This window comes from Callionymus lyra, chromosome 4, assembly GCF_982586985.1.
Source record: "Callionymus lyra chromosome 4, fCalLyr1.hap1.1, whole genome shotgun sequence".
In the NCBI taxonomy this organism is placed as follows: domain Eukaryota; kingdom Metazoa; phylum Chordata; class Actinopteri; order Syngnathiformes; family Callionymidae; genus Callionymus; species Callionymus lyra.
In genome coordinates, this window is record NC_141821.1 from 36,777,447 (window position 1) to 36,789,822 (window position 12,376).

At 38.2% G+C, this 12,376-nt stretch overlaps 1 protein-coding gene across 3 annotated transcripts in view; it reads right to left on the reverse strand.

Moving 5' to 3' along the window:
* The window catches only part of LOC148082833 (phosphatidylinositol-binding clathrin assembly protein), a 65,479-nt gene that overhangs the window by 4,313 nt on the left and 48,790 nt on the right, over nucleotides 1-12,376 (reverse strand). For 2 of the 3 annotated variants that reach the window (XM_087790097.1, XM_087790095.1), the window contains 6 exons: nucleotides 7,578-7,715; nucleotides 7,446-7,476; nucleotides 6,317-6,449; nucleotides 5,430-5,453; nucleotides 1,228-1,284; nucleotides 300-416 (listed from right to left, as the gene is read on the reverse strand). In XM_087790097.1, coding sequence (XP_087646223.1) covers nucleotides 300-416; nucleotides 1,228-1,284; nucleotides 5,430-5,453; nucleotides 6,317-6,449; nucleotides 7,446-7,476; nucleotides 7,578-7,715 — 500 coding nt within the window. The remainder of the gene's footprint in view (nucleotides 1-299; nucleotides 417-1,227; nucleotides 1,285-5,429; nucleotides 5,454-6,316; nucleotides 6,450-7,445; nucleotides 7,477-7,577; nucleotides 7,716-12,376) is intronic. The other variant, XM_087790096.1, reaches the window with a different exon arrangement.

Sequence of the window (12,376 nt, forward strand, 5' to 3'; positions counted from 1 at the left end):
CACACAAATACAAAATAGCCTAAAACTAAAAATGCACATTATAAATCTTAAATGAAACCATTTAATATTAGGACGGCACTGATATACATCCATATGACTCAAGTACCTCAAACACAAACTACTTCCTGAACTGGCAGGTCGTTTTCTATTCATTTCTTTTAATTAAGGTGATCAATGGTTTCCCCTCTTCTGTGCACGATCTTAGTCACATTTCCCAAGGTTCTGCCAAATAAAACTTGCTTCCAGATCCAACCACAGTTGCAGCTATTTTTAGGCGCCAACAGCGTCTGGGTGCTCACCTGGGCTCCAGGCATCGGTGCGAAGGGATTGGTGGGTCTGAGGACGGGCTGGTTGTACATCATTGGCTGATGAGCCATCATAGGTACCCCGCCCATCTGACCCATGGGGGGAGGAACCTGGAGAGATGAAATCAAGTCTATTAATGCAGAGAAAATATTTGAAAGAGGTCGAGGAGATGCAGATGAGGGAAGAGGAGAGACTCAGACGATCCAGCATGCTGGTTCCAAACACACAGGAGACTCCGGTGACTGTGGCGTGTTTTGCAAAGATAACGTGTCAAGATGACAGGAGTGCAAGTGTGAAGCAGCTGGCCTGGTGCTTTTGTTGATGCCAACCTTGTCACATTGACATTAAACTGCCCAACTGGCAACGTCAGACACGTCCACCAGGTTTACACGCAGAGACTGGAGACATGTGTGGCAATGTTTGATTGTAGGATTTAAGGATCAATCAACAACCATCACATCATGGCGGGTCAACAATCTTGACAGACTATAATTATAGATCATGATTTTTTTTGTGGTTAAATTGCCTTTCCCGACGCCTGTGATTCAGTCCAAAACCTCAGGTTTGTTCCTCACAACAATTGTAACCATTGCTAACTTAGATATGCATTATCAGATATTTCACTTATTTACTTATATACACTTTTTTTTTTTATTGTTTTCATTCTTTCATGCTGTCCTTTTACAAAAAATAGCAATACATTATATTCAAGACACAAAGATAAATATCATAAAGAATATTTTCCCATTATTTTAGAACATTGTTGGTTTATAAAAATAATTAGTTTGTATCATTTTCTCTTTAATTATAAGAGCTTGTAGTGTCTAAAACAATTTCTAATCCAGGAAATAAACCATTTTTCTTTTTCGATTGTTTATTTTCCAGGAACAAAAAAAGTAATTTATCCACACAAACACTCACCATTCCAAACACAGGCACTTGTGGTGTCGTCATGGGAAAAGCGATGGGAGCAGGAGCCTGTAGAGGAAATAAAAAAGGGAATAAATCGATGGAGATTGAATAAAAATAAATAAATAACTTTGCCGGGTCCCGAAAATTAAACCAGAAACACGTTTACTGGAATATTTAACGGCAGCATGGTCCATCAGTCTTTTATGTCTTAGATGGTTCACAGGAGCGATACATAAACTCACAGCAAATACTATTGGAGAAGCGACAGTAAATGTTGATAAAGCGTTTGTGTGAGTGTGTGTGAGTGTGTGTGGACATGCAGCAGTCAGCACAGCTACTCAGTGGAGTCCCACTGGGAGAGATCATTACTGCAGCTTTAAAAGAGGCGGCTCAATAGGACAGCGTTTAACCGTGCCCTCCGTACTTCACAAATCAAATTCACCACGGCTCGACGGGCTCAGATTCGAACATGAACGTGGAGCAGCGCAGCAGACCGGCAGATTTCGCAGGACACATTTCTGTGGTCTCTGATGCAGGAGGAGAGGGAAAGCCATTGATGAAGCTCAACCTTTATCAAAGCGTAACATGTGCTTTTGTTTTATCAAATGTATTTCAGAGCCAAATATTTAACATTTTCCATTTTTAATCATTGGATTTAATAACACTTGAATTCAACAATTTCTATATTAAGGTTGTTTTTTTTGGGTGAATAATTGAATTCAACATTTCGGATATTAAAAGGTTGAATCTGTTAAAAATATAAATATAAATAAACCTATTAATTTAAAAAATATTTGATTTTTATTCATAGAAATAATTAAAATAAAAAAACAACATTTCAATACAGAAAAAACTAAGTTTCAACATTTAAAATACTTAATTCAACCATTCAATATTCTTCGCTGACATACTTCAATTGTTCTTTTCAATGTGATTTATTAAAGCATTTAACTTTAAATGACATTGGATAATGTTTTCAAATTGAGAAACTTTCTAATAATCCATGTATTCATGTTGCATCATTAAAATATGTATGTAATGATTCATTATTCAAGCTTAGCTAAAAGTCCCTCAAAAAGGTAATTCAACCAAAGAACAAAGTTGCAGAGGTGGTCAACTAAAAAAGAACATGACGCTTCGTTGTCGTGACATCACAGTTGACTGAGACCCGCTTCTCCACTAGAGGGATCACCGCTCTTGTACAGCCTGATGTTGTTAAGTAACCACACCACCACTTTGACCTTCTTATATCACATTTACAGCAAGACATTAATCAACACAAAACACCAGAAACCCTCTTTTCAATTTGAGTATCAATAAGCATGGATGACAGCAGAAAATCCTATGACACAAGTAGGTCAACAGTCTAAAATAACTTCCCACAGCAACTGAACTGGCTTCTATTCACATGTTGAGAGCCAATACCTAGACATATATTGAAGTCATGCATCGCATTATTGTGATGGATTACAATCATTAGATGATCTGTTCTGAGGTTCGACAATTTCATGAGAAAATGGGAAACGTCACAACCGCGTTCTCCCGTAATTACTACCCAGGAAGCAGCACTGTCATTAAAGTGCCATGGTTGCTGCACAACAGAACACACAAACTGAAGACGGTGGTGTTTGTTATAAATTCAATTTTCCAAGTTTATTTTGTCCATTTGGTTCCACTGATCTTACCTATACATTTATTTATCATCTTACACTAGTGGAAAACTACTGTGCAATCACAAAGGTCATTCATCACTGTTCTTGTAAATTGAGGGAGGAAAACTACATCAACTCCAAACAAAAAAATGTAAAAAATAAAATAAAATAAACCAAAACAGTACTTGACAAAATAATCACACGTGTTGCTTGATTCATGAGGTATTACTCTTTTAAAGATCTGCTTCAAGATATAAAGAAATAAAGTGATCTTGGGAGCTGATCACTGTGATTGATCGGTGACTCAATTTTCAAGCCAGCCTCCGGTGAGCAGAGCTCTGGGGTCTGATCATAAATATCAATCAACCTGAAGAGGCGTAACAAGAGAAGAGGCTTTAAATCTGCTCAAGCACTTTTTAAAAATATTTTTCTGACATTGGCCCACAGTTATCTTTATATTTAGGTTCTTATTTATCCAGGTCATGTGGGTCCAAAGAGAGTCAACTGGACTGTTTAGAGTTGTTAATCTTCATGTGAGCATTCTATTTTGTTAATTCTTTTGTTCTAGTGGTAGAAGTACGAGTGACGGTACAATCCTGATTTTGCTACAATCAATGACAATCCATCACTTTCGGATTGACGAGAAAACATCCGATTGTGCGGGTGTTGGTGCAGAGCAGGGCTGGAAATTAACTATTAATGTCGGCTCTGGAAACATGTCAGATGGGTATAAAGTAGGTAAGACATCATATTTATGCGAGGCAAGGTTGTCTCTATCTGCTACCCAGCTGTAGCGCCTCACGCTCCTTCCTGTCTCATCTCTCCTTTTTTTATCAGCTCCTCTAGTCTGACTTGTATATTCCCTGTTGGCTTCATCCTCTATTCCTGATGTCTTTCATCCCACGTTACTTTTATGTGCGTTTGCTCTCCCAACATGGAGGATTGAACTTTTGCTACTCCCCGTGTCGTCTTTGTCGCCTCTATGAGTCAGACTAGTGACCTGAAAAGCCTGTGCGGTAAAGCAAGGCTCAATCTTACAGTATACATGCTTCACTATTGCTCTTAGAACCTATTGAGCAGGACTTTTGATGTCATGCCCTCATGAGAAAGATGTTGGTGGTCATAATGTATTGCATTTACTTTACTAGAGATAGTTCTTTAACTTCCCATTTATAAACAAAAAGATATTCACCAACATTTCAAAGCCACTTAAACATACAGTTCCGTCTTCCTCATCCAGATGTTCCACTGTCTGCCTCCTACTCTCTACAGGTACAACATGTTCTTTTCTGCCGTGCAAATCCAACTAACACCCATCAATACTTTCACTTGCACTTACTTTTTCAAAGCTAGAAAGAGCTAAAAATATGCCCTAGAATAGTGACTCATCATTTATACAAGAAAACTATTTGGATTGTGTTATACTTTTACTGAACAATGATTATTAAAAAAGTGAACAAACTATTCATCTGCTCAAGCTTTTTTTTTCTTTTTGTCCATTAAGCGCTCAACACAGATATTTTAATGTCTTCCACTTACCTCCAGAATTCAGTATTTTTAGTTTTGCTTTATGGAAAAACTTGAGTATTACCTGGGAACTGAACCCGATTGACCCCAGCTCATGTGGCACATGTCCTTCTAGCTCAAGTGCTCTAGCTCATTCTAGGCTTTAAGATAACAGAAGTATGTGCTAAAACGGTACTCTTGTTGAAAGTTTGTCTCTGAATATACTAATACTATACTAACTAATGCCAGTATCATCTAGCAGAGCCATTGACCACAAGCAAGTGCAATGACTATACTTGGCTATAAAAAGTATTTTAATGTATTCATTAGGTATATATATATATATATATATATATATATATATATATATATATATATATGTATATGGTCATTAGGAAATTAGAAAAAAAACCTAAATAATGCTGCTCTCATTACAGATTAAACAAAATCATACAGCTATTAAGCCAAATACAAAAGACAAAACAACTTGATGGGCTGAAAGTTTGATCAAGCAGCTCAGTAATATTTCGGTATTGTCTGTGGCACTGTGATGCCAACATTTTTAATTTAAAATTAAAAGGCAATGGGTTGATAAATAAATAAATAAAATAAAATAAATAATTTGATTAAACAATTCCAGCTTTCAATTTAGAAATGAGCTAATTAAATAACACATGTCAACCATTCAATATAGAAATTATATAATTAAATTAATCACAAATAAAGACTTTAACCTTTCAATGTTGAAATTATTTTATTTATTTATTTTAAATGTCCACGCTGATAAAACAAATAACAAAAATAATCTCTTTTTTTTTAAACCCTCAAGGTTTCCACATTTTGAATGCTAAATTCAACCATTTAATATCCTGATGACACTGATATGCTTTCATAAAATATCTGCATATCATCATTCAAATAACAGTTTTGCAAATAGAGAGGAAGAAAATACATAAAATGAACCTGCTCTAAACAATGACACGCCAGTCGAAGACCGATGCCATCCATGACTTTTTTAAATACTTTTTTGACATGACAGATATAAGTACTTACATAACTAGTATAGAACATTCCATTCTGCATCAGGACGCAACAGGAAAAAGATAAGACGAAAAGAATGATGGATAGATAAAGGGATTGAAAGCAAAGATTTTGAATATGGAGAGAAGAGAAAGGATGATGAAGATAAATTAGAGTTTGAAAGGGAAATATGTGGAGGAAATGTAGAAAGTAGACATAAAGGTCAAGCATGGATGGTCAAATGCCAGACAAAGCAAAGAAAAACAGAACAGGATGGGTAGATGACGATGCAAAACAGAGAGGCGATTACGGCGAATCGGGGGGGAAAACAAGGGAAGGAAGAGGAGAGGATGACCATGCAAGATTATCAGAAGAAAATCATGAGGATGAAGGAGGGTTGATGGGAACAAAGAGAGAAGAAGAAATCAAAAACAAATAGACACAGGAAGCACAGGGTTAGTGACAGTTTCTACTCGTCAGCAAGAAATCACAGAGCAGCGATCAGGAAGACAATCAGGAGCTGCCAAGAGCTCAACACACTCCCACAAAAAACTCGCAAACAGGACATGCTCAAGCAGACACGACAAACTCAACACAAACTGTATATTCCACAGAAAAGAACAATAGAAATCAGCAGGCAAGAGACGTGCCACAGCACAAATGTTAGCCGGTTCAACACACTCAAGACACATGCACCTGACATTGACAAGATTTCTCTGGATTCACCAGATTGTTGTTGTTGACAATTGATGTTAAAATATTTACAATCAGACTGATTAAAAGAAACTCTTTGGATGTTTTGAGTCACATGAATAACTTACAACACACATGAAATGAGTTTTCAAACACACAACAGGTTGAGCATGCAGATGACACTACCAATATGCCAGAAGAGATTTTAGGTTGCAGCGTTATCTTACCACATGTTGTACAGGAATTGGCTGAGGGGCCATTGGTGCCGGGCCCCACTGAGTGGTGGACATGGTCTTGTTCTGCCAGTTCTGTCCTCCCGTCAGCTTCTTCTCACCGGGCTGGCTCCACTGCATGTCTGGCCTGGACATTAAAAATGCAGATTGACTCTTGAACGTCAAAATCCACTACCTTGGATGTATTTGCACCATGAGGTGTACCTGAACTGTAGATTACGACTTACAAACCCAGATCACAGAGTCATCTACGACCTTGAAGACCCTGACAACCTCCTCCTCTCTCAACAATGTGTGAATATGAATTCTAAGCACTTTCAAGGTCCTCTGCAGTAGATGCAGTAAAGAGGCAGAATCTTTAAACTTCTACAACTTGGGTTCACTTCTGATTCTTAATTGATAATCATGTCAAGGGACATTGTCAATAAAATAGGGTTACGGTTTCATTGTTGAATCACACAGATTTCTATGTGGTCACATGATTTTACTGCATTTTCAAGTAACTGAAAATTTTGTTTTGACTTTTGAGGGGCTGATTCAGGTGAACGTGACAACATTCATCCATTCATTTTCTACCACGCATTCCTTTATCCTGGTTGTGTGAATGCTGGAGCCTATCCCAGCTAATCAGGGCAAGACACCCTGAATATAACCAGTCATGAACATGCCCACACCTACAGATAAGTCTTCAATCAAGCTTGTATGGTTTTAGGCTGTAGGCTGGAGGAAACCAGAGAGAACGTATCAGCTCAGCACAAATATGTCACCTTACAAAATCATCTATGTTAAGGATAGGATTTGGTGCATAAACACAAAAGACCCAATGTGGAGGAGGCTTCATGTTAAACCAAACACGTGACATAGCTCAAATGGTAGAGAGGTTGAATTGGAGCCTAAGAAGTAATGGCCAATAGCACATTGAGGGTTGCTTGTTCAATCCCAGCTCTGAAATTGTGTAATTGAGCAAGACACTTAACGGAGATTTAAGAAACAGTAAAAGACTTGTGGGAGAACCTCAACGCCTGTGAATAAACATGTTACAAAAATAGCAGTTTCAGGTAGCAGGTGGATTGCAGTGTATGCAAGAAACACATTAAGCAGCAGTTAATTTGGAATTACATACTTTTTGGCAGGAGTACCGCCAAACTGCAGATCTGAGGAGGAAGAACAGGAAATTATATTCCGGCTATTAGCCACTGAGATCCTGTCTGAGTGAAAGGTGTCCCGGTGAAATATGCACAGATTGTTTACTCACTGCCCACGAGGTTTGCCAGAGAGGAGTCGAGGTCGTTTGCGAGCAGCTTTCCTCCGTGGTGGACGGCCATTTGGGGAGGATGAGGAGCGCTGTGGATGGGCATGGTCGGCTTCAACAGGTCTCCCAAAGCATCAAAACCTGGAGCAAAAAAAATCAAATTAGCTCCATTTCACTCGGGCAATTATGAAAGTATGTACAAAGACTGAAAATAGAAGAAAGTTCATTTTAATCACAATCCAATCAGAGCCAGGCCAGTTCAGTCGTCACTCCGCCACTTTAAAAAGAATCATAGTTTTTTTTCTGAGGACTTCATTTGTGCCAGTTCCTAGAAAATAATTCAAGTTGAATTAGTCTTGCCCCAATTCCTCACTACTACCTGCAAGTCTGCAGATTCCTGTTCCGAGGAGATAAAGAATCTACATTAGTATTTTTCTTCTCCCCAGAGCCGCCTCATTCTATCTTCAGCCACTCTCTTAATCCCTGACTCAGAGGCTTGCAGCACTTGTTCTAGATGATTGATTTATCTATTCCCGGCTGTCATGTACACACTCTGACTCATGAAAAGTCATTAGTTTCTACCAGCTATACGTGTGCAGCTCTGTAGATGAAGCGCCAACACCATACGCCCTTTAGCCAGAACATGCAAGTGAGTAATTCTGTTGTCCCATGTCAGTGTGTGTCGCTGCGAACAACATGTTTTGCTACTTTGACTTTGACTAATTCTCACACAAATCTGTAGAGGGAAGAAACATGTGTTGAAGGTGAAAACGCGTGAGGAGAGATGACTGATAGACTTGTTGAAACTCTCAGTATTTAAATGCTAATAAATGCAAGATGTTTAACTGACATCTTGGGAGGGCAGACCGCCTCCAAGCAGCTCACTTTCAGCAATAATGGGATTGATCTACCTAAAAACAGTTTGACATCAGGATGAAGCAAATTAAAGAGGATCAGATACAGGTGACCGGGGCACTACTTTTGTAATTTTCATTAAAGAATCTGCCAAATGTTCTCTCCACCCGACATTTGTGCTTATGCACTGATTGACAAACACACTTCCCTAAAACTGACATTTTATTTTTAATTTGCTCAACTCTGCACAAATGCAAATTTGGTTAGATGTTACGAGGTTTTGAATACATTTGAAAATGTGTTTTTTAACCCTCTCATAAACGAGCAAAATGGGCACCAGAATTACAATTAGGAGGATAGCATTTACAATTCAATTTTAGAGTTTTAGTTTAAAAGATAGGAAATTGTAAAATATAATTTAAAAAGTCCAGTTAACCTTCTAGCGTTCCCTCAAGTACTAAGCTATAAATTAAACCTTCAGGGGAGAAATTAATTTTATTCAGTAATTAATTTTCTTATTTCCTTAAGGCAGGTTTTTATCCCGGCAACTTGAACAAGTACAACTGGTATTACTTGCTTCTCCAAATACGTTTGCCGTTTTACCTACAGTACACATATCTAGATGTTGTTTTTATATTGGTTTTCAGCTCCTTGTTTGGAACTAAATCCAAAAATGTGGGAGCAAAGAACTCGAAATGCATGTGCACTAGCCAACAATCAAAGTACAAATTTTCTTTTATGAAAACGCAAATACCAACTATGCTACTGTTAGAGACCAAATATCTGCACAAGTAAGGAAAAATAAATGCTGGAATAATATTTAGGTAGGAAGCTGAGTCCAGGTCTGACAGCACTGCTGACACAAGACATTCACAACATTTCCTGCTAGCGTAGCAGATGAGAAGAAGACACAGGGAGGAGAGACAAACACTAAAAAAGTGAATTGAGAGAGTGGGAGAGAAAGAGAACCACAGGCGCTCTGGGTCTCCCCGTTCCCCTGTGTCTCTGCTGTCACTGTGACAAAACACTTTGGCAATGTGGGAGATTTGTTTCCTTCTTTTTGATTTTATTAAACTGCCCTGTCAGGAGAGGCAGTAGGATTAAATTAAAGCTAAAGAGCAATGGAAGAGAGGAAGATGGAGCGGGTCTCGCTGGAGGAAAGCGCACAACAGGACAGTGAGAGAAAGGAAATGATAAACCACGGGAGGATCGAAAGAAACCGAGACAATTTCAATCAGTCAATGGAGTTGGAATCAGAGTGGAATGGGTCAATATGTTTCTCAGACGTTATTGAAAACCTAGAAGGTGCCACATGAATTATTGCTTAGGATGAAATTTTGTCTGTGGTATTTTTGGTTTTACAATAATAAAAAAAAGTTTTAGCAATCCAAATTCAGTGAAGGTAGCAATCAGCTGTGAAACAAAAACAAAACAAAAACAAAAAATACTTAAAAAAAAAAAATAAGGATTACATATATAGGACTTTTCTATGCTTATTCAGCCCCCAAAGCACTTAACACTTATGCATTCACTCATTCACACGAACAATCACACACTGGTGGGAGTAAGCTGCGACACAGCATTCCATCTCAACCATCAGGAGCAATCGGGGTAAAGTGACTCTTCTTTTCTTGTGTTTATCCACCCTATTGATATGATAATTTGTGTATCTTTGGTTGACACAGCTTCATTTCATGTGTCTGGTTTGTACCCAAAAGCATCCATATTTGTTGTAAAGAACATAAACCTACCTTGAAAGTAATAATCTGTCAACAATTATCTTGACTCTCTGAGCTGTTTCCCTGTCCCAAAAAGGAAAACGTCTACAGCTTAACTGCACAAGAAGCTATTCCTGACAGTAAATGGGTAATTTGCAGGCCTTCGTATCAGCTGACAAGTGAGTGATGGATGTATTTTTGTGCCTCAGCAGAGAGGGAAAATGAATAAAATGGGTGGAAGTTGGTATTTAACCTGCCGTTTTGCATTTAGATGCTGATGAATTTGTGGCAGAAAGGTTTTGGTTTACTGCCCTCAACGGTCCTACAACTACAACTGTGATTCATCATCCGCTGATCAAACTTGAGCAATCGTTCTCAAAAAACTCACAAGGCTGCTTTCAATATATAACAAATTGTAAAATACTGGCCCAAAAGACTGCAACAACCTGGTGAATTACTGAGAAGGGCCGCGAGGTGCCAGAATGTCCATTTCTATCCTGACCGGCTTCTTTTCAAAACAATAAAAGCTATAGCTGCTGTGCTGGAGGAGCCCCCTGAGGAAGGCCATAAAGCAATTGTCTCACTTCAGATTGTATCTTAGGAACCAAGATCTAAAATGTTTTCTATACTATATTTAGGGAAGAAGAAAGAAAATGGTCAAAGAAGTCTCCTCAGTCATATAGAGGCAGGAATAAGCCTTAAGACCGAGATAATGGCTAGACTTGGGGAAAGAAAGACTAATAAAAAAATCACAATTACAATCAAATATCAAAAGGTTTAAAATTGTTGAAACCAGATCTAGACCAAGAATTTAAAAAGTCAAAGAGGCACTAAGACCAGGTGGAATCAACCAAGATTTCTCTAGATGGATATAATAATATATTTTTCAGGGGTTGAGCTTAAGGCATGAACACGATTGCCAAACACAAGTCAAAGCCATTGCTGCCAGGGCCGATGCTAGACTATTTTGACAGTTAAGAAAATGACATGGAGATCGGATCAATCAGGAAAAAAAAAGTCTGTTAGAAGCAAGAAAAAAACATCGCGGAGCGGGATATAGTAGGAGACAAGATGTTTTAACCATCAAAAGCAGGACTAGGCAAACAACTTAGAATCAGAATCTGGCTTCAAAGAAACCAAGCAAAGTCGAAAACGAACAAAAAAATGTTGTGTGTTGATCATGAAAAGAAAAAAAACAAGAAGTAAAGTGTTTATCTAAACAAGAGAATCTATCCATACGATCCATAAAAAGCTACCATCTTAACTCTGTACACGATAACACGAGGAGGTGGGAGAGAAGAACAAAGACTGATTGCAGACAGGAAGAGAAACAAGAGCATTTGGATGTGAAAATCAAGGGGGTAAAAATGGGGGAGGAAATGAATGATGCGAGCAGATGGAGAGGAGTTGCCTGGGTGATTTTTGATTTCTGAAGTGATGTAGAGATGATGAGGCAACAGACAGGACGCAAGACAAAATAAACATAAGGAGAGAAGGAGTGAGGAAAAGCTGGTGGGAACAGTGTGAACACTAACAAACAAAGCAGAAGAGTGAGAGCAGACAGATGGGCTTTGGCGAAAAATGACAGACGACGTGTGAGTGGAAGCTTTTAGAAAGATAACAGATATACACATGTGGACGCTTAAAGGGACACACAAATTGTGCATCTGGGACACGTATACAAATGGTGAGGCACACAGTTGCAGTGCCCACAACCACACTCTGGGAATTTTGGAGAGAAACCGCCAGTTGTCCAGATGGTGTGTCGGTAGAAGTTAGGGGAACCGGTTTTTTCATCCATTAAAAAAAAGAATAGTAAGTCTGTAGGTCACCATTACCAGTCTCACATTGAGAAACAGAGGAAGCAAAAAATCAACTGGATCGTAGAATTGATTGCATCACAAAGGCCCAAAGATATTGGAAAAGATCAACCTAAAATTACATCATTAATGGTTAAAAAATATTATGTTTTTTTGCTATTGGTAGTTTACAGCATAAGAAATAGAAATAATGTTTCTCACAGAATATAGTTTATTCAAAACAACAACGTGCCAATATACATATATGATTAAATGCCTTTTTCTGAATTTGAAACTTCATTGATTGTGGCAGAAGCATTTCGGAACTCACTTACCAAAAAAACATAATAAATGAGAAATAAAGTTTATGGAGTTCTTCAATAGATTCCTGGACAATGGTTGTGCACAAAATGACACACAACAGATTTAA